This window comes from Dermacentor andersoni, chromosome 5, assembly GCF_023375885.2.
Source record: "Dermacentor andersoni chromosome 5, qqDerAnde1_hic_scaffold, whole genome shotgun sequence".
NCBI lineage: Eukaryota > Metazoa > Arthropoda > Arachnida > Ixodida > Ixodidae > Dermacentor > Dermacentor andersoni.
The window spans coordinates 15832254-15858599 of record NC_092818.1 but is presented as its reverse complement, the minus strand read 5'-3'; the positions used below and the strand labels follow the sequence as shown (position 1 = coordinate 15858599).

Genomic DNA, 26346 nt, shown 5'->3' with positions numbered 1-26346 from the left:
GATGCATACAACAAGCCCTGTGTATAAACATCTGTGCTGAGATAGAATCTGAAGCTGTTTTGCAAAGCATGCAGGGGCTAAGCTTGCACTCATGTTGAACCACAAGCAAGTGCTGCACATAATTTAAGAATGAATTTCTTTATTATGCTGATCGAAAAGCAACATCCTTGTGCAAGAAAGCTGACATACACTGCTGCAAAGAGCCTAATAACTTTGCGGACAACTAATCTACATGAATTTTCAACTTGGGCAGTTTAATCTAATTTTTCATGACCTTACTCACTAAAATGAAAAATTCCCACACTTTTCTGGGTGCTCAAGATTTCCCTTGACATTTACAGGCTTTTCAGGTCACTAGACACCCTGAGAAATCCTATAGCTAGCAGCATTTCTGAGATATACGACTTTTTACAATATACAATCTAACTCACTATAAGCATATGCTACTACCAACCAACCAACATTTTTATAACATATAATTCTTCTAATAAGTATATGTGAAAAAAGAATGTAAGGAAAGATTTAAAGCCGAAAAATACATTTGAAGTTAAGCTAGACTACTTCAGAATACTAAGAAAGAACTGTGTAAAAAAGACGCCTATGTCAGTCATTTGTTTGCTCGTCCACGTCTTTCTTGCTCAGTTTTTTGTTAAGATGGAATCACACCAACTTGCCCAGCTCTCAGTTTTGATGATTCACTGCATTCAGCAGAAGCAGAATTATTGGCAATCAAATGTGAAAAACTATGGTGGAGCTGCGTGTGCCCACAACCTGGCATTGATTTGATTTTCGCATGTTCATGCAGAAGCCACTATTTCCGATTTTGGCGCCTACGATGCACCAAATGCGACTGTCCTCAGCAAGCCATAGTGTGCTCAGCGAGCAGACTCATCGTGGCACCCTGCGGCAGCCGCGGCATCTCCGCTACATAGCAGACCGCAGCTACGTGCAACAGTAGTGCGAATGCGCAACATTTGCATTTGCTTTATGCACAACAGGGCTTGAGCGCATGCTCGCACTCATATGCTCCAGTCCGGTCACGCTACATGGCACAGACCGGCTTTATCCTGCACAAGAGCATGACCGATGGATAGTAGCCACATCCAACTTACGCACCTGGAAATGCTGTCAACAGCTCAACATGAGGCGAAGTCTGCTAAGGCATCTAGCCAGGTGCGACCAGGTGTGAGTGCGCGCTGGCAAGCGTGCGTGTGGTCTGGTCTTAAGTTTAGCGTGGTGCGAGGCTAATTGACTGTTCAAAAGTAATCGAAATTTGTGAGACACGATGGCTACAACACCAATAAGTAGTCTGGGCAAAGTTTAGTTCCTATGCAGGCGGCCGTGGCCGAGCAAATTTGAAACCAGATTTTTACTTACGTCAGCCCGTTTATTAAGCTGCCTCAATAAATATACACAGTAAAAGTAGGAAGAAGCGCACTGATCCAAACACCCTTCTTGACTGATATTCCAACATGTGGCTGCCTATGGGAATATGCTATACGACGAAATACAGTGCCCAAAGAGAGTAAGAAGAAGGCTTCCATTGGAAAGAGAGTGTTTAAAAAAAAGATGACTGCGCTCCGCTTGCGAGCTCCATGCACCGGGCACGACTACAAAATTTGGTTGAGATACTTGCAGCATCATATGCTACCCACAGAATGCGTTTTTTCACCAAAGCTGATGGCTGGTTCAGAACCCCTATAAACGTTTTAATCTAAAAAGAGAAGCATGCAACTTTCACTGTTTCCGAGAAAGGCCATAATCTGTCAGCTTTGCATGCTTCACGCAAAGCTTGCCGACATTTGCTCTAGAGCATCTAAGTCAGTGTTTCTCAAACTGCAGGTCATGACCCACAAATGGGTCACGAGTCTTTCTTTTTATGTAAGTCATGGAGGGTCCAACTAGCTCTATCACTATGACATCAATGCCTCTTATCAAAATTTGACATCCAGCTTTCAACTATCCACTTCACTCTTGGCGCTCCTTCATTTATCAGTGCGAGATGATAAATTTTCGCTTGGTAGGTAGCCAAAGAAATATAGCTCATAAAGTGCAAACCTCAAGGGTTAAAGTACATACCTCCTTCTCATTAAAATATATGATCAAATCATTCCCTGTTAAGCAATGTTTAATGTCTTTTAAGTATATTGAAATATAAATGTATCTGTGTCACTCAAAAAAGTAAATTTTCAGAAGGCTTGTAAAGGTGGAGAGTGATGGTAGGTTCGGTATAACTAAAAGGGGTCATTTACTGTAAAAGTCCGTGAAACACCCATCTAAGTGCACCACATAGCATAGTGACAAATCCTTTGCGAAAATGAAGCTCCATAGAGATTCAATTATCTATGGCCTCCTGCAAAACCCCAACCGAGGCATGCTGCACTATCATGTTGCCATCATAGTTGTCATTGCTGAAGCTCGAGCCCTTGAGCTTTCACAGGCAACCCACACAGCTTTTTGCTTTCGAAACTGGCTCACAGCAACCACACCCATTCTTATGACCAATGATATGGCTCAGAAACATTCTATAGACCGTTTTCTCAAGGGCGCCACCATATTGCGTACGCAGTGGCGCCATCTATCAGCAGTTGGTATGCTGGCTTGGGTGAGCGCTCCGTCTTGTATGTCAGGTATACGCACAGAACTGGTTTCTGGTGTTTGTTTCGCGGTCGCACGGTCTATTTACTGTGACGTGGTTCTACATGAAAAAGGGCTCTGTGAGACGTACTGAAGCAGTTTAGGTCAGCATGGCCAGATTTCTGCTGGCGTTGAGGCGGACAGAGCACACAGTGCGATGTGTGCACGTGTGTTTGAGCCTACAATCAGCCTCAGAGATCAATTGTGTATTTCTGAAAATTCCATTCATTAATGTGACCTTATAGCAGTATTCTCCTTTACTTCTAAGCTGCGGTTTAGGAGCAATGAAACATACACGACGATCGTAACAGCATGGGCACCGTTCTGCTATGGTAGAAGCTGTGCCGTTATACTACGAGAAGAGTTCAAACTGTTAGCAGCAGATTACATTGCGTGACTACTTCGTTCGGTGGAAGTGGCTTCCACCCATGAATAAAATAGTTTTGGTTAGTAATAACAGCACACCTTACAGGGTGAATTGCACTTGTACAGCAAAGCGACTGTTTATGAACTGCGTGAGCGCCCGAAGCAGTGGTGGATGCTGGATTATAGATATCTTTGCTCTATATAGTGCATGGTCCAAGCATGTGACATCAACGTTTATAGATCTATAAACATTGTGCGGCATGACCATGTGAAGTCTTATAGCGGCGTAAGCCTGTTTTCTCTCTCTCTCTTTTCAGAAAGAGGATAACCGAATTTTCTTTTCAGTATTGTTCGTCCCATTCTCTACAATGCACTTACTCGTATTACAGAAATTTTGTCCTCACAAATAGCCGTCGCATTCTTTTTACGCGATCCCTCTCGGATAGAACGGCTTTACAGGGCAAAAAAGGTTATGCTGAAGCACATAGCTTATATATGTATCATTCTGGTTCCCCAGCCGCAGTGATTAGGCTATTTCACATGGCGCGATTGGGGCGAAAAAAATTGTTCTGCCGCGCACGTCGCAGAGCGATTTTCGCTCACAGCTTTCACATGCGTTTGCGGCAGCGTGATATCCGTCGCAGCGAAGCGGAGGGTTGCCTCTTGCTCACAAAGTATCCATGCCTGCATCGTTAAATAAAAACAACATGGAAACTAGACAAATATTCGATTTTTCGTATTTTTATTCGATAATAGAATAGGTAGACCATTTGTAACGTTTAAAAGGGTTGAGACTTTACGACAGCTTGCAGATACAGTGAGTGAGGCGCTGCATAACACCGCAAGTATGAGCGTGCGGCTCGCGCGGCGTCGGTGGGGTGGTTCCGTTTAGCACACTCTGGTTTCGTTGTTACTATGGAAGCCGCAACTTTTTTCCCTGGATGATTATTTACTTTTGCGAAGAACAAACTACTGTTGAGTGTGCATGTATATAAGCAGCTGGCGCGATTTGTAGGGATGAAGAGGTTGACGACGGCGGCAATCAAGTGGGTACGTGCCTTATGTTGAAGCGGCGTCCTTCTCCTGATCTGGATAGCGTGCAGCTTCTCCTTTCAAACGAATTGTGTAAGCGAAAGAAAAAAATGTATGAAGCTCCTAAGCCGCAAACGCTGGTGGGTACGCCCTAAACATAGCTAGAACTGAGGCGCGACATTGCTCCACAGAGCTACCAACGCGCGGTGAAACGCACATTGCCCCTCCCACATCGCGCCGATCGCTGCGACTGAGCGACGGCGCGACCAACTTGTTGGAATCCAGTCGCGGAGAGCCCACGACGTCGCGGCAGTCGCTGAGCGACGAAATTCGCTGTGTCGCTGACTGAAAATCGCGCCATGTGAAACAGCCTATTGCTGTGCTGAGCAGCGCCATCGGCCTCATACAGGTGGCTAGCAATGACATATCATAGTAATTTCAAGTCTATTAGACTTGAAATGCGCAAGAATGATGCCAGTGTATCACAAATACAGTAGCCAAACAATTTTCCGGACCTGGAAGGGACCAAAGAATAGTCCAAATAAAAGAACAGTCTGCACAATCCATGAGTCACAAAACCAAACTTTATTCCAGCTAAACTGGACTGAAAAAGTTGTGGATGGTCCCTTGTTTTAAATTCCTGCTTTTTGTAACGACGTCGGCTTGCATCTGTGCAAGCGTCATGTTCTCGTCATACATACTAGACAACAATATTAAAGAGCGTTGACAACGTCTTGCGTTGATGGTTGCGAGCGGCCAGAGATGTCATCGTCAGAGTCACTTTGTGGCGGTGCAGTCACCTGGCGCACGATCACGTTGCCCGTAAGCTCCGCGCACAAATCTATGTTCTTGTCGATTGTGGCAAACTCGCGAAAAGTAACAGCCACGGGGAGGTCCATCCCATTGCTGCGCAAGTCGGCAATCAGCTGCTCGCCGGTTTTGATGTCTTCAGCGGTGCCGTTTGTCTCTTCAGTCACGGGCTCTTGAGAGGTGCAAAATCTAGCACGCCTGAAACAATCTGCAATCGTCGAAGGCTGAACAGCCTTCCAGGCATCCTCTAGCATGCAGAGTGCCATGAACAGATTAACGGAGTATGCATTCCCACTGTCAAAGCACATGAGTGTGCGGCCAAGTAAACAGGCCCGGTAGTCCACCTTAACGTTTTTAATGACCCCTTGGTCCATCGGCTGGAGCACACTGGTTGTATTCAGCGGCAAGAATTTAAGACGAATAGCTTGCAGGTCGCTTAAGGCGCCATGCGCCCCGCAGTTGTCTATGAATATTACACTTGCTTCTTCTGGCACTAAAACATCCGGTCCAGATGGAGGACGTAATCTTCGAACAAGCTTTGTGTAATCCAGGCCTTTGTATTGCTGCTGTACCACACAGGCAGGTTCTCCACACCCTTAAAGCAACGCAGGTTTTTCGCCTTCCCCATTGCTAGAAGGGGCAGCTTCTCGGTGCCAACCGCATTTGCCTCAACCATGACAGTTACCCTCTCCTTACTATGCTTCCCACCAGTGCAGACCTCATTAGTAAAGGAAAGTCAACGGTCCGGCAGCATTTAGAAGAATAGGCCTGTCTCCTCACAACTGAAAATGTCTGCAGGAGCATACCCTTGTAGCAGAGCCTTCAACTTACTTGTCCAGTAATCCGTGACAGTAGATTGATCCACAGCACCGCTCTCCCCGCAAACTTTCTTGAAAGAGACTCTATGTCTTTTCTTAAACTCACGGATCTACCCATCGGGGAACTTGAAGTCCTGAATGCCCATTTTTAAAGCAAGCATCTCGGCTTTCTGCTTGAGCATGTTGCTCGAAACAGGGACGTTCTTTGCTAGGACTCCTTTCAACCACAGCTGCAGGGCCTCTTCAAGCTTCGTATGTTGTCCTTTCCGGCAATTTTTTGTAGTTTTGCAGTGCGACTGGTCGATTGCAGACAAAATCTTTTCTTTGCTTGTCACATAATCAGACAAGGTCTGTTTGGAGATATTAAACTCCTTCGCGACGTCGGCTTGGGTCCGTCCTTGCTCGATAAGCCTGATAATGGCGGCCTCCTTGTCTAGCGTCATGGTGAAATATTTTACATGTTTCTTCAACACATTCGGTGGAGGCAGGTGAAGAGCAGGGGCCATGGTGTCAAAAAATTGTCAGCGTTGTGCTGAATGAACGGTCACTACACACTGAAATAGCGATGATGTGTTGTACGGCGGCTAGTGATGGCAGGCGATGATTTCAATTGCACTGTACTGAATAAAAGCCGGCGGATCACTACAGGACGAAAACGTGCGCAACACCCCCTACGATACTGAGGCAAAATTGATGATGATGGTGGTTATTGTTAGCATCACCTGGTGTTCTTAGGTGGTATCCAAAGCTGGCCGCGCATGATTGGTTTCCGGCTCTCAAAATTGCTTCTGCCACAGGCTACAGGCAAAAGCACGGCCTTTAAGATCGGCGTTCCTTACAATAGGCGCCACTGTTGCTGCATGGATTTGGACGCCTCCTATACTTGCTAATCAAATTACTATACCAATCCAAGCCACTTCACATCCGATCCGAAGGTAGTCAGGCAGCTCAAGATTCAAAATGGCGTCCTCCCTGACTCATAGCGCTGGTCCGTCATGGAAAATTTTGTCTGGAAAATCGAACTTCTGGCTTTATGTGGTCTGAAAAATCGGTCGAGAAAATGCGATAGCGATATGGGAACCCTGATGGCGCATTTATGAAGTCCGGAATATCCATCAAGTCCGAATTTTTTATGTTTCGGAGTTGCCTTAGGTTGGCCGTAGATGAGCATGTGCTGTTATGTTTCAGTTCCTATGCCAAGCGATTAGAGGGTGAGCAGATTTTCCATTTCCTGGCAATACACAAATGCCGGTTCCCTTCATTGAATTGGAAATGATACGCCCAAAATAGTTCGCAACACATACACATACTGCAGCTGACGATGCTCGTCACATGTCTGCGCCCTCAAGAGATATTTACGCGAACTGTAGTTACTGATGCACTGACAGGCACACACACACTGGTTCCCCGACAACCTTGCATGAACGGACGTTGTGTAAATTTCAAAAAGTATGAGCTCAAACATCTCCAATCATTCCACAGCACGCGACAGTGACACTTTCAAGCAGTGCCGCGCCAGACCGCACAAGCCAGAGAGGAGGAAGAGATCACTGTGCACCCTTTCCTCCTCGCCCAATCAAAAGGTCTAGAAAGCAGGTTGTTTTACCATAGAACACATACTAAAGCCGACAGTAATGCTGCTTTTCATTCTGAAATTAGACATTTTTAACCCTTTCGCTGTCACGGACGTACCGGTACGTTTTCGCGCTTCCCCCCCACAGTGTCACCGACGTACCGGTACGTTCTCTATCGTGCGTTCAAAATTTCGCGCCTGAGCGCAAAGCTGGCGCTCCTGAACTGGCCCCTCCATCTGTTGACTCTTTCTACAAGTTCGTATTTTCGCCTCGACCTATGTTAGTCAAGTATTGAAGAGTACGGTGCGACTGCCACTCGCCCCTCTCTCTTTGCTGAGTGGCGCGGTGGCTCCGCGTTCGCTGTATCATGCGTCGCGCGCGTGTGGTTATGGGTTCAAGGGTTGTTCTGGCATCTCCGCGGGTTTGAAGGTTTTTATTTTTATTCTGTTGGTGTGTCTGCTACGGCGCGTCAAGTTCAGAGGCACGCGTCGCGCCGTTGCCTCTCCGAAAAGAGTGACTCGATTGCTGCTTTCGCTCTCTCGCCGCACCCTCGCTTCCGACTTGCAGCAGTAAATGTAAAGCCCTTTGAACTTTGTTTTAGCCTATTTCCATCTCCCTCTGTCTTCTTGATCACGCAACGTCCCATTTCTCTCCGTTGTGCGGGCGACTGAAAGCGCATCCTCCCTGCGCGCGGTTACTTTCGGATGGCTGAGTGCGCGGACCTTCGTCTGCTCATTGGAGCGGTGGCTCAATTCCGATTCAGAGTACGAGCCGAGCTCGGATTCGGACTCGGACAGTCTCATGCGAGGAAGAGGGGAGTTCCGCATCGTCAGATTCGGATGTTGAACGGATGTAATAGTCAGGCTGATGATGATGATGATGTTTACTAACAACAGCTGCAGAACACTGAAATGTGCACATTGCAGTCACTATGTTGTTTGTATACCAATCACAATCAAAAATAAATTGCTATGTTCATTCCCTGTTATGCTCGTTCCCTGAAACCAAGCCGACACTGGGGGGGCGTCACGGCCAGAAAGGTCCGACAGCGAAAGGGTTAAGACCGGTATTCTTACAAGTGGGTTGGGCTATACATGGGTGTTCCAGTTAGCAGTTTTTTAAAAGTGTGCCTCTAACCATTCGGGATAGCCTTAACTGGAATGCCAATGCATTCTTTAGCAGATTTTGGGGACAGGCATCTAGAAAGCAATCCAAGTCTTAAAATTTTTATAAACAAACATGAATTCACTACTCTCAGCTTCAATTCTACAATTAAAGCAAGCACACAAAAGTTAGTAATTAAAAAGTTAATTAGCAAAATCTGTTGTTTTTTCTGCTAATGTGCACCTAGTCACATACCTATCTGCAAGAATGGCAGAGCCTAGATATGACAGTTCCTTTTTTAAAGAATTTCTCCAGATAAAAGGAATCGCCAAGTATGAAGAAATCGACTGCTTTTATGCTTCTAGAAAATTACCTAGCACTTCGCTTTATATGTTTTTATTTATTTACTTATACAAGTACCTGCAGCGCCAGAAGTGCATTATTGTAGGGGGGTGGGGGTGGGCATTTGTAGTGAAAAGAAAAACAGAAGCAAAAAAGCTGACAGCAAGGCACAAATGCAACATAAAAAAACAAAAAGCACAATGAGAAGAAAAAGCCTAACAGGTTGACAGGTGCATTCACATCACACAAAAAGAAGAATTGCTTATCGAACAAAGCACAATGATATGCACCAACGAAGAATTAGACGATAAAAACGACTGAAAGTCGGAGTACATATTACATTAAACAATAATCTTAGAAAGCTTAACACAGTGCGTTAAAGTAAGTGTGAAAAATGATTTGCGGAAACATGCGGAAACATCAGTGTGACAGCATTTTTCAAGAAGTTTGAACTCGTGATCACATCACAAAGAAATGAAATGGGGCAAAAAAATTTACAAGTTCTTGTTTATTCCAGTGAGATCAGAGTAAATTAGGAAAAAAGTACTGATTTTGTTGTTAAAGGGAGTTGTGCTAGTGTTTGCCAGCCAAGGTTTTCTTTAATTTATGTAATACTGCTGTGGAAGTTGTTTTTCTAGAAACAAACATGGCAGTGCAGTTTTGAAAGCGTTTAAGTTTGTCTATAATATAAGAGGTTCGAGGGTCCCAAGACACGCAAGTATGCTCGAGTATTGTGCGAACATTTGTTGTAAAGCTGCTCTTTTACATTTTTGGGGCCTTGATGAAAATTTCGTCTAATGAGAATGAGCATTCTTGATGACTTTAAGGTGAGGTATTCTATAACTTTGTTCCAGGTCAAATTTTCTGAAAAGTAGACCCCAAGATATTTGTAATGTTCAACCTGTTCTAGAGGCAATCAATTCAAATTATAAACACATCTCACAGGGAGGCATTTATGGGAGAAAGACATGAGCTGACACTTTGCATTGTTTAAAGAGATGCCAAACTTCGAGCACCGGCCTTGGATAGTATTTAAATAACTCTGTAGGCAGTAACATCATGATCATTTTGAATATCTCTAAATATTATGCAATCACCTGCATACAATCATACTTTGCACTGAAGTCCTTGCACAATATCATTATTATAAACCAAAAACAACAATGGCCTCAACACAGATTCTTGGGGTATGCCAGAAGTTACAGTGACACCAGTTGATGTAGCTCCGTTGATCAGGACAAGCCACGTTCACCCAGTCAAATCATTTCTGATCCAATTCTAAGATGGGCACCCCAGAATTTAAAGAACACAGCCTACCTCACATGTATGAGACCAATATTGGAGTATGCATGCTCTGTATGGGATCCGATGCAGGCCAGGTCCATAGATAAGCTCACAAAAATTCAGAATAGAGATGAGTGATTTGTTTTAGAGCAGTACAAGCAGACAGACAGCTGCACCGCTATGAAAATGAAACTGGGTTGGGAATCACTTTCATTGCGTCAAAAAAAAAGAAAAAAAACTCCATTTGAACTTTTTCTGTTGTGTTTTTCATGGTAACACTGGAATTGCTCATAACAAGAACATTGATGAAACCAATTAAATCATCATCATCATCACCCAATTTTATGTCCACTGCAGGACGAAGGCGTTTCCCTGCAATCTCCAATTACCTCTGTCCTGCGCCAACTGATTCTAACTAGCACCCACGAATTTCCTAATTTCATCACCCCACCTAATATTCTGCCATCCTCGACTGCGATTCCCTTCCCTTGGTAGCCATTCTGTAACACTAATGGTCCAACAGTTATCTAACCTGCACATTACATGACCTGCCCAGCTCCATTTTGCTCTCTTAACGTCAACTAGAATATCAGCTATACCCGTTTGCTTTCTGATCCAAAGCACTCTCTTTCTGTCTTTTAATGTTATGCCTAGCATTCTTCGTTCCATCACTCCTTGCGCGGTCCAACCTTAACTTGTTCTCAAGCTTCTTTGTCAGTCTCCAAGTCTCTACTGCATATGTCAGCACCACTAAAGTGCACTGATTGTACACCTTCCTTTCCAATTACATATCCAGTCGAAATGACCACCGACGCAAAGTGAAAGAGTACCGTGCATGGACAAGTGTGTTTTACAATTCCTTTTTTGTGATGACTATTAGAGATTGAAACCGGCTGCAAGAGATACAAGTGTGCTGTATAGATGAACAATTGTTTTATTCAAGTCTGTAACCTCCCTGCTGAAACGCCTTTTTGGCAAAGCGGGGCACTCAGGAGGGTGCAACTAGCCTACGGTGGAGCTTGGTTGGTGCTGGGTTCGTTGCTCTCACTGCCGTCATTATGAAATGGTGTGTGTGTGTGTGCAGGGTGTCCCACGTAACTTTAGCCAAACTTTAAGAATATGCGAATGCCATGTAGCTGGACAGAACCAGGGCTATGTTGTTTGCTGTCACTTAGAGATACTCAGATTACTTTTTTTCATTCTCCCTAATTACATAATTAGTCCTTATTATTAATACGCTTCTCAAATATTATAGTTAGATGAAAAGTGTCAATGAGAAAATTGTGCACTTGGCACTTTGCATGTATTCACTAGCTTCTTTCACGCTTGGAAAAACACTTTTATGTGGCACATATTGAGCAACAGAAATCTGTATTGGGAGTTTTTCATGTCGCTCTACAATTTTTTCATTGACACTTTTAATCTAATTATAGTATTTGAGAAGTTCGTTAATTAATTAATTGTCTAATCAGGCAGAATGAAAAAAATAACTTGAGTATCTGCAAGCGACGGCTATGTGGCATTTGCATATTTTTTAAGTTTGGCTAAAGTTGTGTGGGACACCCTGCACATGCAAAATGCAACTCATTACCTGTGTAACGTGGTAGACCTTCTACACTCAAATTTATTTAGCTTGCATTGTAGTTAAATCATGCAGTCGTGCCGACTCATACACTGACTTACGGTTCTTTAGTTTAGTTATCTAAGGTCCAACTGCATTACTGCCACAATACAGCTTAGATCGAGCAACGAGTATTAAATGGTTTACTGGTGCTCCCCCGCCCCCTTTCCCCTCTAGAATTTCTTTGTCTCTCTGTCCAATTGCTTTTGGTGATAAACCACAATGCTCAGCACTCACGAATAATGCCTATAATGCTATTTCATAGAAAGTAAGAGAAATAATATAAATTACGAGCCAACTCAACATTTCTGCTTCCACAAAATTCAACCATACATGCATTCTGTGGCAGCTTGACTAAAAGCTGTGCAAGAACAACAAAGTCATGTTTTTCTTTTTGCAAGTGTCGACAATGGCATACCTCAGCATTGACCAACACTGTGTTGATTAAGGACATGTAGGCCCTTATGTCAGCCTTCTGTTGCACAGACAAGTTCTGGGTGAGCTGAATGCCCTGCAATGACAAGGAAAAGCGTGAGCCGTGAGATACTGGGATGAACTCATGTTTTGAGAACCGTGTACAGGCCACTCTTGATGCTTCACTCTCTATTTTGCGGTGATCAGTTAAGAGAGCATAAACGAAAGATTGCATACTACAGAGATTGCAATGACTGTGGTTGCTTACTAGTTTTCAAACTGCAGCATAATCAGCTACCACAAAGATAAATGCTGGCATGGAAACACCGAGGTGAAAGCCATAATCAACTAAGGGGTCAAGTGTGTCAGTACACCATGAATTTTGTTGTTGGCAAAAGAAATTTGCTTCTTAACTCATCAGCAAGATAGGTAGGATGCATCACGTGACTGTACAATGATGTATACATATAGGAGCACGGGAAGTTTCAGTAAATATCAGATGTCAGCTGCTTCAGCACTCTCGTATGTTTATCTGTGTGCCTTTCTTCTTGTTTTCAATGCACATCAAATATGTTTTTAACACATTAAGCCCTGTCAGACTTTGAAAACAAAAAACAGTTCACTTGCTTGCCTTGAGATATACACCAGTCTGTATCACGTAAGGATAGAAATTATCCTTATATTACTCAAATAAATTTGCGAGTCAGGCTAAAAAATATGTCTTCTAGAACTTTTCCTTCCCCTTATTTCTGGGCTATTATGAACCCATTATATTTTTGCTCTGGAGCTAAACCTAAACCGAACTGGAAAATGTATTAGCCTGAACCTGAACCCCAAAACTTTTCGCTTCGATGCCCTGGTACTGCAGTCATTAATAGTGTCTCCTAGTTAGATCATGTGCAATGACTGAGTTAGTCAGGTATGTGGTCCAGTGATCCTCAAATCATGACAATCTCCCTCTCTTTCTTTTTTTTTAATTGTGAAGCTTTATTTTGGGGGAAATTTATCAATATGCTTTGAAGGTTGCGCCCCATTCAGGCACATGCCAAATTTTCCTCTAATTAAATGGGTGCTTTTAGATGTGCATAGCCACCTCGATATCTTAACGCTGTCAAGCAGAAACTCCACTTACCTGCACAGCCTTGCTTCTGGCTAATGGAGAATAGATTGTCATTGTGTGAATAAATATTATCATTTAAGATGCGAGGTTCATTGACAATTACATAGAAACAGGACATACTTATATGACAAAAAGAGTCTCTAAAAAAAAAATCACACGGTCTCTTATGTTATCCCAGGACGACCTGAAGGCGAAAGCCCAGGAGACAATGCAATAAAGGCGGACACATGACCTACACATCCCCCTTAGTTTGCTTACTCATATTCTTAATTCGCTTAGTCATCCCCTTGAAATTGCTTAGTGTAGTTTGTTTATACCCCAGTCACACGAGCATGCCAAAGGTCTTTAGAAGTTAAGGAGCATTGAGCTTTCAAAGGTACATTAGTTCAAGGGATATGTGTCAGTGCTACACGGTCTCCAGATGGTCTCCGTTGAAGCTTTTAACAGAAACCGCAACATAACCTTAGCGCTGCCATCGCCTCAATAGCAATAAAAAAATATGGCCCAAATGCGTCTTATAATAACTTTGTCACATTTTATTCAGCAATATTTATTTTTCCTAATACATAGAAACATCAAAACAAAATGCACATGTAGTAAAGGCATTACTTTACGAAATACTGATGTATTTATAGTAATGATGGCCACCCTGTGTACTGCTTCGTACACCGCATGTTGGCGTCGATTATTCGTTGTTGCCCTTGCTTCAGCTGTTTTGTTTCATTCCTTGTGGCTAGGCAGCGGTAGGTACGCGTAAACGCAGTAATATAAAGAACTACAAAACAAAAGTGACGAGGGAAGAAGATGCGCAGAAGAAAGCCGAGGAGACTGGGATGCCTAGCAGCCGCTAACCAAAGAACCAAATCGCACATGGCACCAGTGTTGTGTCGATGTTGCTGCTGACGACAGACCGTGCCGGCGCTGCTGTACCGGCGCTTTCATGATGGAGATTGCGGGTGTCCCGAAAGTGATTGGTACTTTAGTAATAGTATTCAGTACTTATAAGCTTGTTCTGAAGAGGTAAAAATTTAACTTCCATATTTTTAGAGATTATTTTTTCTGCTGTCGGACGCCCTCTAGGTTTCAAAGGACGAACACGCACTCCTTTGACTCAAAGCTCCCTTCCAGTAGGGCTCCTTTGCTGTGCCTGTATTTGGATCTTTGGTTCAAAGGACTTTGAAAGTGCCCATGTGACTGGGGTATAAACAAACTACACTAAGCAATTTCAAGGGGTCATTAGTCGTCCCTCTTAATTCCAATGGTCATAGGTTCAAGTGTCTTAACTCCATCTTAATTAACTGCATCTTCACCTTATTTACTACCAAGGATGGTGGGTTCGACTCCCACCGATGGTCGTGGGTTCAAGTGAATTAACTCTATTGAATTCCGGGTTTAACGTAACAAAACCACCATTTGATTATGAGGCACGCCGTAGTGGCGGTCTCCGGTTTCATTTTGACCACGAGTTTATCTTTAACGTGCCCCTAATGCACGGGACACGGGCATTATTGCATATCGCCACCATCGAAATGCGCCTAATATAGTACACTAGAATGCCGGCCGCAATCGATCCCGCGACCTCGTACTTAGCAGCGCAACACCATAGCCGCTAAGCTACCGCGGCGGGTCGCCTTAACACTGCCCCTGAGTTAACTTCGTCTTCATTACCACAAAAGGTAATAGGTTCGAATCCCACCAAAGATCAAGGATTCGTGGACTTTTTTTTTTTTTTTTACCTTTCGTGTCGTCGACGTGTTCTCGCTCAAGGTCGACTGACCTATGAGACATATCGACTCATCTATATCGACGGAGACATATCGGCTATAGACTTTATAACAATGACGCGCTCAAGCTTTCTACAATGTTTGCATCTCTTACCTTCGTATTAACAAACGCGACGATGGGGTCCATCTCGGCAATGACAAACGGCCCACATTTGAGCACCGGCACATTTCCTGAAGAAAAAAAAAGAAAATGAGCTGCTTAGGGCACATAATAACCACGCATAGTAAGGCCTCTGCACATCAGCATTCGGCTGCATTACCTGACGGCGAAATGCTCTCGACGTTGGGGCGCATTTCCACTTCATGATCAAGGCCGGCCATCCGAAGGAATGTCTGGACGCCTAGAGAACTCGCGCTTTCCGGTAAAAGTACCTGATACTCTGTTTTCCCCATAGACGTACAAAAGACACCAGAAATAAGTTCAGACAACACGAACTTGCAAACAGTGGCTGGAAATTAAAAATAGGAAATTAGCAAGCAACAGCTTACTTTCAAAAGACTGAAATACTTTAGCATCGTCAGGCCATGGCTGGTTAGCTGAGGGGATGCAAAGAAAAATGCAGAGCATTGATTGCTGAGTTAGCAGCTAAAATGTGTACACGGTGAAAAGCTGCCGACTGTCCTTCCACAGAAGGGCATTTTGCATTCTAAAAGGAAACTAAGTTTACTAGAATAATCAACGCTTACCGCCAAGTTCAACAGCGATTGAGTCAGCCAAAAGAACTGAAGGCATAGTCATAGCAGGCCTTGGCTTAGTACAAAAATAATTATTTAAATTTCGCTCATATCTGCATAGACGTTCATATGGAAATGCATACAGACCGACACGACTGCCGTGCCAATATTATTCCCCATTAATTTCAAGTCAAGACGTCGCTATTACACGCGAAATGTTCCGACGGGTATCGTGAAGCTTAACGGGCTGTTTGAAGAAACGTTAGTTGAATATTTTGAACATTAACAAGCTAGAAACTAATTACAATTTCAAACATAGACAAGCAAGTGCATAGTTTGTTCAGAAAAACCTACTGAAAAAGTTTGAGCACCAATTTTGGCTAAAATAGAACCGAAACTCCACATTTGGCGTAAAGCGTCAACATTATGCTTCGTGCTGCGACACTGGTTGGCTGTGGTCGATATGGCGCCCTTGACTATGGGGAAATCCTCCCGTCTCGTCCAAACATTTCGGCTGCTCGCTAAACTACGATCGTCCCGTGAAATATTTCCGCCGAGGCACAATTTCCACCATACAGCGTACCTGTTCGGCGTCAAAGGCATCGAGCTTCGGATGCCTGCGCTGTCACCCACCATGACGGAAGGCACGATCATCAAATGGCTCAAGAACGAAGGGGACACGGTCCAGCCCGGAGAAGTTCTCTGCGAGATTCAGACTGACAAAGCCGTCGTCGCTTACGAAATCGAGGACTCGGGTATCCTCGCCAAAATTCTGAAGGACGCAAACTCTGGAGTGCAGCCGCTGAACACGCTCATCGGACTCATGGTCGAGGAAGGGCAGGACTGGAAGGACGTCGACATTCCTGCTGAGGAAACAGTGGCGCCCAGCGCGACAGGTGCCGCTGCTTCCCAACCGAAACAAGTGGAGAAGCCGGCCGGTTCGCGCTCCAAGGCATCCATGGTTGGTCCGGCTGTCAAGCACCTGTTAGACATGTACGGGTTGAAAGCGGAGGACGTGCCTGCTACAGGTCCTCACAACGTACTGCTGAAAGCGGACGTTGCTCGGTACGTGTCCGCTAAAGGCATCTCAGAAACAGGCGCCGCGCCTGCCGCATCTCCTGCCGGCAAGCCTAAGTCGTTCGTTACTCAATCGATAGCGTTGGCGGAGGAAAACGAATATGAGGACGTACCGTTGACTAACATGCGACGTGCAATCGCCAAACGACTGACCCTGTCTAAAACGACGATCCCCCACAGTTATATGAACGTGGTGTGCAACATAGATGAAACGCTAGAGACCCGGAAGAAATACGCCGCTGACGGAATCAAGGTGTCTGTGAACGATTTCATCATTAAGGCAGCAGCAATGGCTTTGCATCGGGTGCCCGCCATGAATGCTATATGGAAAAACGAAAGCGTTGAGCTTTTGGCAGACATCGACATCTCCATCGCTGTGGCTACCGACACTGGCCTCATCACGCCTATTGTGAAAGCCGCAGATGTTCTGGGCATTGACGAAATCGCCACCGCTGTTAAAGAACTGGCCAGCCGAGCCCGAGAGGGCAAACTGAAGCCAAACGAGTTCGAAGGGGGCTGCTTTTCCATCTCCAACTTGGGCATGTTTGGCATCTCACAGTTTAGCGCAGTGATCAACCCTCCACAGGCTTCCATACTGGCCATAGGAGGATCTGCACTAGTGCCTGGGTGTGATGGTAGGCCGCTGCATGCCATGGCTGCCACTCTTTCATATGATGCACGGGTCATCACCGAGGAAACTGCAGCCGAGTTTGTGAAAGCATTCAAAGACCACATGGAACAGCCGCTCAACATGCTGGGAATGCCTCTCGTAAAGCACAGTGAAGCACAAGAGCAATAGGCCACATACTCAAACTGTAGGTGACAAAGGCAGCTAGCTGCCAGACGGTGTGATATTTATTGTGAACTGCTCAGTGAAAGCTTTTATACACACTGCTAGTCTCTTCGGTGTGTACTGCTAAAAATAAACATTCTCTGCTGTGATCAGCAAACATTCAGCATAATTTATTCAGCCATCAATGAAAAAAAAAAAAACGAATGGACAGGGGTGACCACTAAAATATTGCAACAGATAAAAAATAAGTGCACTCTCAATTTCTGCAAAACAAGCCACCGGAACTGTCACCTCAGCAGCATGTTGGGCACAGTTGATGAAAACTGCAGTGCACAAGAGTACGTGTGCTTGCGGTAGACTATTGCACATGAAGCGTGTGCCCGAGAGGCAGGATAGAGGCTGAACAACTTCGATCAACTTATGCGTTTCTTTCGAGCATAAAAATGCCTCTTCGCCAATGCTAAGGGGTTGGGACAACTGCTCCAAAAGGAACAGAGTGCCAGTAAATAATGATAATGCAGAGGCACCTGTCACATCTACTACATTCACTTGAGCTTAGTAAGCATAGATGGCTGCAAGAATTATTAGAGTTGGTGGCCATGATTGCTGCCAGTGCTTTAAGAGCTCGCCAATATTTCGGTACATTTGACCACATACTGCAGCTCAATACCAGCTATTCTTCTTGCAATGAAATTTGTGCACAAAGTGATAGCCAACTATTAAAGCCTATGGGCCAGCAGCAGTCTGAATTTCAAACAGCCATACAGTCACTTGCAGTCTGAGGGACCAACTAATAGCAAGCTAGTTGGCAATGAACCTAGTGCTTGTCCTTTGTCTTTTTTCTATGTCTCTTGTTCTTTTGTGCCAATCCCAATATGCATCCTGAATACAGATGATCAGGTTAAATAACACATGGGAAAATATGCCACTCAAGCCAAGCCCATTTAGACAGAATGGCTTATTATTATTAATTATGAAAACGGACCTATACAAAGGACAAAGATGGAAATCTGGAGGAAGCAGGTTGGTAAATGCCACCAAGGGGGGCTTAATGCCAGCCTATTCTTTAAGAAGCAGGGAATAGAAACAGAATTTAAAGATAGAGAGAAGGGAAATAAAAAGGAAAGAAAGGATAAGTTTGCTTTCCTCAAGACAAGCAGGATATTTCGTCAAAAAAGTACCTGGAGAATGCAACTAATTTCAATTGAAAATGTGCTTATTGAATCATTCTTCATACACGGTTTAGAAAATATCTGAATTTTCCTTTAAAAGAAATAATGGCCAAATAACAGCCAATTGTCATCAATAATAATGACACTAGGCACTAAAAATAATGCCGATAGATTTTTAAAAATTTCACTTCATTTGCAACTAGAGATTCATATCGAATTGAAGTGGGCCTAATCAGAAACTTTTAATAAAGTAGTAAACTATTAACTGGCCTAAGCAGAAGTGGGCCAGTAAAGCTTGGTGATTTGACAATGCACAGCACATTACTATTCCCCTATAGAAAGATGTTCAATGCCAACTAGCCCCCCCCCCCCCCCCCCCCCCGAAAAAACATAACTGCAACAAGTGACTAAAAAAAAATAACTAGCATGCTGGTGAAAGCAACAAGACCAAATCTCATTATGATAAGTTTGTCATCCTGACTGCATCACACAATGTGTTGAGGTGAAAGGTGCCTCCACAATGCACCCGGCTGTCCATTTTTTAATTTTATGCATGACTACTTGGTGAGGCCACTGCATCGTGCACACATTGATAACATCCCTCTCGGTGCAAGAACACATGAGTATTCGCAGCCATTAAGTGCCAACTGCAATGAAATTTCACTATCTTAACTGGTTAAAAATGGGTACTATGTGCTAGAGAGGCAAATCTGGAGAGGTGGTAATTAGCTCATTTTATTATTAACAGCCTTTAAGTAACACCTTAGCGGCTGATGGGTGCACCTGGTGGTTAGCAGATGTGAACAGGTCCTGGCATATTGCTTCCGAGATTTGCACAATGTGCGAGGCGACGCCTATCACGGAGGTCATGTCAAGGAGCCGCACAGTTCTGAACATTCCGGATTCAGCATCATTTCCAGTGAGCGGTAGTGCCGGCATCTGTATTTTTCTGCGCGCTTTTCATGGTGAATGCAACTGTATTTGAAACATAAGATTTTGCACGGAGGCTCCTAAATTATCTATGCCATCTGAAACTGGCTTTTCACACGCAGTCGAAATTTTGTTATAGTTCATGTTCACATATTCACAATATTCACACTTCAATTGCAACACACCTGAAGTGGCACATAATGTGGCACCCTGATTATGAGTCGTGCCAACTCTAGGCACATTGTCAAGACTAGAATGTCTCGAAATGGGGATTGTCAGAAGCTTTGCAAGGCTGCATCACAACCATGAGCAAGTGGTCAGTTACTGTAGCCACGGCCTCCTGTATTTTGCAGGGCCTGCCCAGTCATTCCTCAATGCATGGGAGCCAGAGGTCCACTCTAAGTACACCACATTCCGAATAATTTTATACCCATCGTTGCTAGGGTATGGACAACTTTAGCTGGGCACTGCTGCCACTCCCTGTCCGTTCGATAGCTTCCGCATGACACGTGAAGGATAGTGACATGACCCTAACCATGTTCCATAAACTGTGACCAACTAGTGGAAATGTGGCACCCTCTCAGAAAACCCCAGCTTCAGCGTCACTAGCCTCGCATTGAAGAAATACAGGAGGCTATGCTCTAGCACTGCAGAACAGACTATCAACTGTAGCTATGCGACAAAACACTGCACTTGTCTGTAGCACTACTGCAGCTGCCAAAACAAATGATACGTGTGCATACAAATTGTGCCAGAGTGTCAAAAGACAACTCCACATATGTGCAAACATCAAATCATGCACACTCCTTTCATAGAAGCAGGCATACAATATATATACTGTAACATATCTGCACCGGCAAACTCTGTAAGCTGGCCAACTATAAAGCAGGCCAGGTTAGTGTTTACATCTGCTTCACTTTTGCTCAAATTTTGCAGCAAGATCACGTCACCAGTCTGCACCATTCTATAAAGCAATGGACATCTTTAGCACTATGAATTTTTATAAGTAGAAGGCTTTCCTTGGCTCTCTCGCCAGTTTTCATGGTTGGTGGTCTGAGGTTGGACTCGTCGCCAATACGAAGGCACTGACACAAAGGATGTGGGCATCCACACCATCGACTTGCGCATTCGTTGTCAAACAGCAGCTATTAGAGCTCTTTGAGACACATGTACTGTTTACCGGTGCTATTGCTACAGATGTGCTGGTTAACAATGCTGTTCTCTATGAATTTATAAAATGAAACAACAAATGCTCCTTAACTATACTCATCGCAACAAATATGCGCCGTGAGGTGCACTGTTCTTTTAATTAAATGAATAGCTTTCTTGATGCATTCGACTACTCGTTTACATTAAAAATTATTGTCACTGGTTCTTGTCCTTCTTTTTTCTTGTTTCATCCGGAACAAATAATAAAACACCGCACATTTTTTATCAGCAACACAAATTGCTGTAGAGACACTGCCTGTTGTCATTTCCCGTTACCAACTTAAAATTCGGACACACCAGGCAAAGAACAATGCCACATGTTGCAGTGAATACTGCAAACCAAAAATGCAATCTTGTTGAGATATCAAAGTAAAAATGGCACAGCAGAAGCACACAACATCCTTTTTAAAGCTGTTTGATTGAAAACGCACGTCTCCATATACACGCTTCACTGTGTCTCATGTCTGCTAAAGCTAAATCTCTAGAGCCAATCTAAATCACTGATAGCACACAGTTTCTCCTGACTAGCTGCCAAAGCATAAATTCATATAGCATTCTTAATTTCAAGCAGGGGTGTGCGAATACTTGAAATCAGGAATAAAGATTTGATTTGAGAAATGATTATTCAAAGATGTCAAATATCCATTTCTGCTGAAACCCAAGAGATAACAGCACTTATTGAAGTCTACACAAAGAAAGCCAGATTTAAAGGGAGACTACTCTACTGCGGGGAAGCCACAGTCGCTGCAGAGGGGTACCAGTTGCTGAGTGACGGTGTAGAATAGTTAACTTCCACTCGATAACTTCCACTGTTCCTACGTTTCATTACAGTCATTATGATGATGCATTGTATATGATCGCCTTTCAGATGTTGCTCTTCTACAAGTTCCTCAGCTGACCAGATGTCCAGTTCTGAACAGGTTCGTGTGCATCGAGGCGTAAGCCTTCTTTCCATAGCATGCGGACCCTGCACAGCTTTTATGTTTCATGTTGCTTAGAAATGAAAATATGCAGTAAACCCTCATTAACTCGAACTCTGATATCTCTATCAGCTAAGTAAAAAAAAATTTCGGGCCATGGTGTCAACCCATGTGTTTTTCGCCTTTTACCTCGGAAATTTTCCGAGGCGGACTCCGGATACCTCAAAATCTCCACTTAAATATACCAGGAAAAAGGTGACGGGGAAGCATCTGCAGCAATGCTTGCACTTGCCTCTCACCTGGCAGCAGCTCGCTAGCCGAGCCAGACACCACGCCGGAGCCCCGCTTTCCACTGATCCTTGCCCCTGCTTTCTGTCTATCACTAATTGCACTGACTTGCTCGGCTGCCTCCTGCCAATTTGTTGTGGCCTCATGCAGCAGCGGTGAGCTGGGAGTCGAAGTCTTTTTTTTTTTCCCCTCTCATTTAGGATGCCATCCTAAATGACACATCAATGCGGTCAGCATATTAACCGTGTGTTTGAGCAAGATGGTTGGCACTTTTGAGCAGGCACGATCAGTCCAGGTACTGTGCACAAAAGAAGCCAGCATGTGAGCCCACAGCATCTCAGTGACATCACAGCATAAGAATGCTCAATTCATGCTTGTGCGACAGTGAGGCGTAAGTGTCGCATCGCTCATGGTTGTCTGCTTGATGTGTGACAGTTGCACTCTTCCGTTATTTCAGTTTGAGTTTTGGAAGTGAAAGTGTCTCGAATTTATTAAGATGCAGAAAGCAGCAGTGCCAGCTTTTCGGGTGTCTGACCGGTTATGATGACTGGCTTCCAACACTGCATTAGGAACAATCGTCTCAACTCCGTGCCAAGCACACGCTGTCTTGCCATGGTGCCAGTAACTCCCTTGCCCGTAGATGCCAACGTGTGCAGTGTCGATGCGTGCGAAAACAACCAGGGATACTAGTGGCAGCATTTTGTAAAGGCTCTATGTGGTCTATGCACGGCCAGCAGGCTTCTATTTTTGCAATTTCGCTTATCTTGAAATTTTTGTTTTTACAACTTCAAGTTAAGGTGGTTTAATGTGCTTGATATCTGACTGAATATTCCAAGGTCACATTTCTTTGATAGTATTTGTATTCAATTCAATTAAGAATTTTGCAATTCAGGCACCCATACTTTCAAGCACAGAAAATGAAATGCTATAAGCTGCTGGCCCACCCTAAGAACATCACATTCACATTTTCTTCTCACAAAACATGGAAGAGCTCAACTTTAATAAGAGAAGCTAAATATCTGACTTGAAATTGAAGCCCCGCTAGCTGCCGCACTTGTGGTTTTTCTCTCCAAAAGCAGCAAATTCATTCCAAGCAACGCCACTACTGTCGTGGCTGCTCTTGCAGTTCCGTATTTTAATAGTGTGCTAGGGTAGTAGCTTTCTTTTACGTATAAAGCAAGAAAGGTTCTTAATTTATCAGGCAGTTCATGTCCAATCCATGCAAGTTTAATCCACTTAACTATCAAGCCTTATGCACACCTACGACATGTCCTCTACAACCATGGCAACACATACAAGTTATGCTCGACTCCGAGATATTTTATGATGTACACAAGATGTATTTGGCAAGCCTAACTTAAGTGCAGTGTTATTTTTTTCCTGTCCCCCAATTATGTATTTACTGCCTTTGTGTAGCATAGAAGTCAAACGTATGTCCACTGATGTCCGGATTACGGTTATGTATAGACAGGCAAAGCACTATTGTAACACCACCACATTCAACTGCAGCACCATTGTAGGACAATGTCACAGTGGCCCATGAATAGGTGCAGACGAAGCAGTTAAAAATCACAGCAGGGATGGCTGCTGACAAAATTGCGCATGAGCCTCCAGTTCACTCATTTTTCTTTTTAAAAGACACATGGCCGTCCTTCTAACTGGCCTTTTCACTTTAAGGAATAACCTTACTCTGCATTAGAAAAAAATAAAAAATTTGCCACAAGAAGATAGTTTAGCAATTATAGGAGTAGTGCATTTCACTGGATCAAAAATGATGCACTGCTGCCAGTCTTGCGTATTTATTAACTAAAACTAAGTAGTTCAGGTGGGCAATTGGCTATATGGAAAACAATTAACTTCTAGCTTTGCGATACAAAGAATTTGGTCACGTTCCAGGTTACACTTTCAGAAAGCTGTAACCAGAAAATGGCCAACCTATTTTTTTTTTTTTTTGTCAGACTACAACAATGTCAAAATGCACAAACAAGATGTAGTAACAAATGAATATGATACAGGACTAAGAAACTTCTATCGAAATGTGGTCAAAGGAACAGCCAACAGTACAAACTTCAGTAGACTCAGTCCACTGACACATAGTCGTGACAGTTTTGTGTTCGTTCACGGATGTTATTAAGTATAAATTAAAATCCACAGTTACAAAGCAGACTGAGTAAAACAACAGAGCATGTGCAATAGCAGTTGCAGTATAGCAGCACTGCCCAGCAGTTCTCATGCCTGCTATTTGACAGCGCTTTTGTTGGCAATGTGCAGCAAACATGTGCTGGCACAGCCTGATGTATGTTTAAAACACTTTCCCACACACTTGCAGTAGGGCGTGCTGACCACCACACAGACACTACAGAAAAGTCACACTCAAAAGTGAAGGAGGGGAGCCGACTAACAGGAATTGTGTTGGGAGTAGTCACAAGCGCAGATGCCTAGTCGTGTCCATCCAGACCAGAGCAAAGAATTATCAACAACTCAGCAAAGGAACACAAGTCACACACCTTTACACTAAACTAACAGAAGTTCTGCAGAGTAAGCAACCACACACTTGCACCAGACTAGGTGTTCACAGTGGAGTCACTGGTGTTACGAGGCCACAAGAAATCTTGCAAAAGAACTCGTCGAACTCAACTAACAACTCACAGGATGAATAGCTGCACACCAAGCTGGATCCCACTCACAAGAAGCAAAGAACCGGGGGAGGGAAGGCCAATGGAAAAGAATCAGCTCCTCTCAGCAAGCCTCATAGCAGATGCAGTCACCACTCACAGAGAGAGAGTAGGTGGCAAGGCGACAGCGTCATCTGCAGCGTGGCGAAGGAGAAGACTGCCATAGCACTCAAACTGGCGTGGTAAGAGAACTTGACAGAGGCAATCAGCACCACAGCTCCTGCTTGCACATGGGACAAGTGCTGCGATCCTTGATGCTTCGGCGCAGGCAGTCACCGTGGAACATGTGGCGGCACGGGGTGACACGAGCCAAACTCATTCGCTGCAGGCACACGGGGCAGACGTCGTCGAGGCCCTTGAGTTCCTGCCGCGTGGCAAAGCGGAAGCGCCCCAGCCGAGCACGCTCCTGGAGCAGTACCTTCAGGTGCCTGTCCATGGCCTGCAATGGAGCCAGTGAATGCCTTGATTGACCGTTTCAACCCCTTCAGGCATTGTGTGCTCAATTGTGCATGCCAAGATGGTACACCAAAGCAAAAGCACTGATAAAAATGATAGTAGTATTTATAACATATCGAACACATTTTGAAACACTTCTGATCAGACAAGTGCTGCAAGTTTGACTAATATATGCAAATTACTTCGGCAAAATGAGTTGGAAGACTGCACGTTAGCTCAAAATGTCAGCTGGCCATCATGTAGTGAGCTTTTCATTGTTTTTCACATTGTTAAAACATCAGGCATATTTTTCAAGAGGTTAGATAGGTTCTTTCTTCTTCATTTATTTTATTTTAAATACTGTAAGCCTACACAGGCTGTTAAAGGAGGGGAACAAACATATAATTTTCGTACAGTATAATATTCACCCTGGAAAGTCTACATCATGTACACAGTACATTGCAACACAAAAACAACTGCAGTTTTTCTTCAAAGCATTGCACTGTGGTTGGATCAACAAAAATGTCTGAGTCAAGGTTGTTCCAATCAACGATTGTTCTTGATAAAAACACGTACCTGAACACATCAATTTGTGGTACATAAGCCAAATAACATATGTATGTTTAATCCGTGGCAATGTTCGACCTGGTGGTCTCAAGTAAACTGCGGACAGCTTATTGATAAACAGCTTATTGTGATATGTTGTTAAAAGAATTTCAGTTTGGCTATTTTCTTTCGAGCAGACAATGTTGGAAGAGCAGCCCTGATATGCAAGGCGGTCACTGATTGCAATCAATTATGCACACAGAAAATGAACCTAACGGCTAGTTAGGTTCAATCTGTTTGAGTGTGGTCACCCGACTTTGATTGATTGTACAGGTCCCAAATCACGCAAGTGGATTTCAACATGGCTCGCATGACTGTTTTATACGCTTATCGTTTGACGTCATCAGGAGCATCCATCAATTTCCAGCTTAGCCCTTTAAGGGTCAATGATGTAAATACATGACGCAGCAAAAAATTAGAAAAATGGTGGATGCTGTATATTTACGATGCCGCCTGTATGTTTAAGAAGCGTGCCAATTTCCGAACTTTTTCTTTTCTGTCATGCGTGGCCACTATGTGGGAATGTAGGGAATTTTTTCCGCGCGCCTCCCTCTCTGGTTTTCGTTGCATGGTTTGTTTTAGCACTAGTTTGCTCCCGCGCGTCTATATCCTACCGCTCATGCATTAAAACGCGTGCACAAGCAGCGGTTTGGGTTTTGT

General features: G+C 43.9%; 3 protein-coding genes and 1 pseudogene across 6 annotated transcripts in view; 1 reads left to right on the top strand and 3 right to left on the bottom strand.

The window, feature by feature from the left end:
* Window positions 1–15775, bottom strand: part of LOC126529924 (metaxin-2-like) — a 76767-nt gene extending 60992 nt beyond the window's left edge. Inside the window, exons 1-5 of one of the 2 annotated variants that reach the window (XM_055070120.2) lie at window positions 15594–15775; window positions 15396–15443; window positions 15167–15286; window positions 15001–15077; window positions 12007–12099 (exon numbers count right to left, since the gene is read on the bottom strand). In XM_055070120.2, the coding sequence (XP_054926095.1) occupies window positions 12007–12099; window positions 15001–15077; window positions 15167–15286; window positions 15396–15443; window positions 15594–15645 (390 nt within the window). In that variant the 5' untranslated portion in view covers window positions 15646–15775. The remainder of the gene's footprint in view (window positions 1–12006; window positions 12100–15000; window positions 15078–15166; window positions 15287–15395; window positions 15444–15593) is intronic. The other variant, XM_050177381.3, reaches the window with a different exon arrangement.
* On the bottom strand, window positions 4601–11118 carry LOC140218447 (tigger transposable element-derived protein 4-like; annotated as a pseudogene).
* A 224-nt stretch (window positions 15776–15999) lies between the features above and the next one.
* Window positions 16000–17610, top strand: LOC126529922 (pyruvate dehydrogenase protein X component-like). Its single transcript, XM_050177379.3, has one exon. It carries the CDS (start codon window positions 16045–16047, stop codon window positions 17455–17457), a length of 1413 nt encoding a protein of 470 aa, XP_050033336.1. The 5' UTR covers window positions 16000–16044; the 3' UTR covers window positions 17458–17610.
* Window positions 17596–26346, bottom strand: part of LOC126529923 (uncharacterized) — a 48268-nt gene continuing 39517 nt past the window's right edge. For all 3 annotated transcript variants that reach the window (XM_050177380.3, XM_072288151.1, XM_055070119.1), the window contains one exon: window positions 17596–25084. In XM_050177380.3, the coding sequence (XP_050033337.1) occupies window positions 24851–25084 (234 nt within the window). In that variant the 3' untranslated portion in view covers window positions 17596–24850. The remainder of the gene's footprint in view (window positions 25085–26346) is intronic.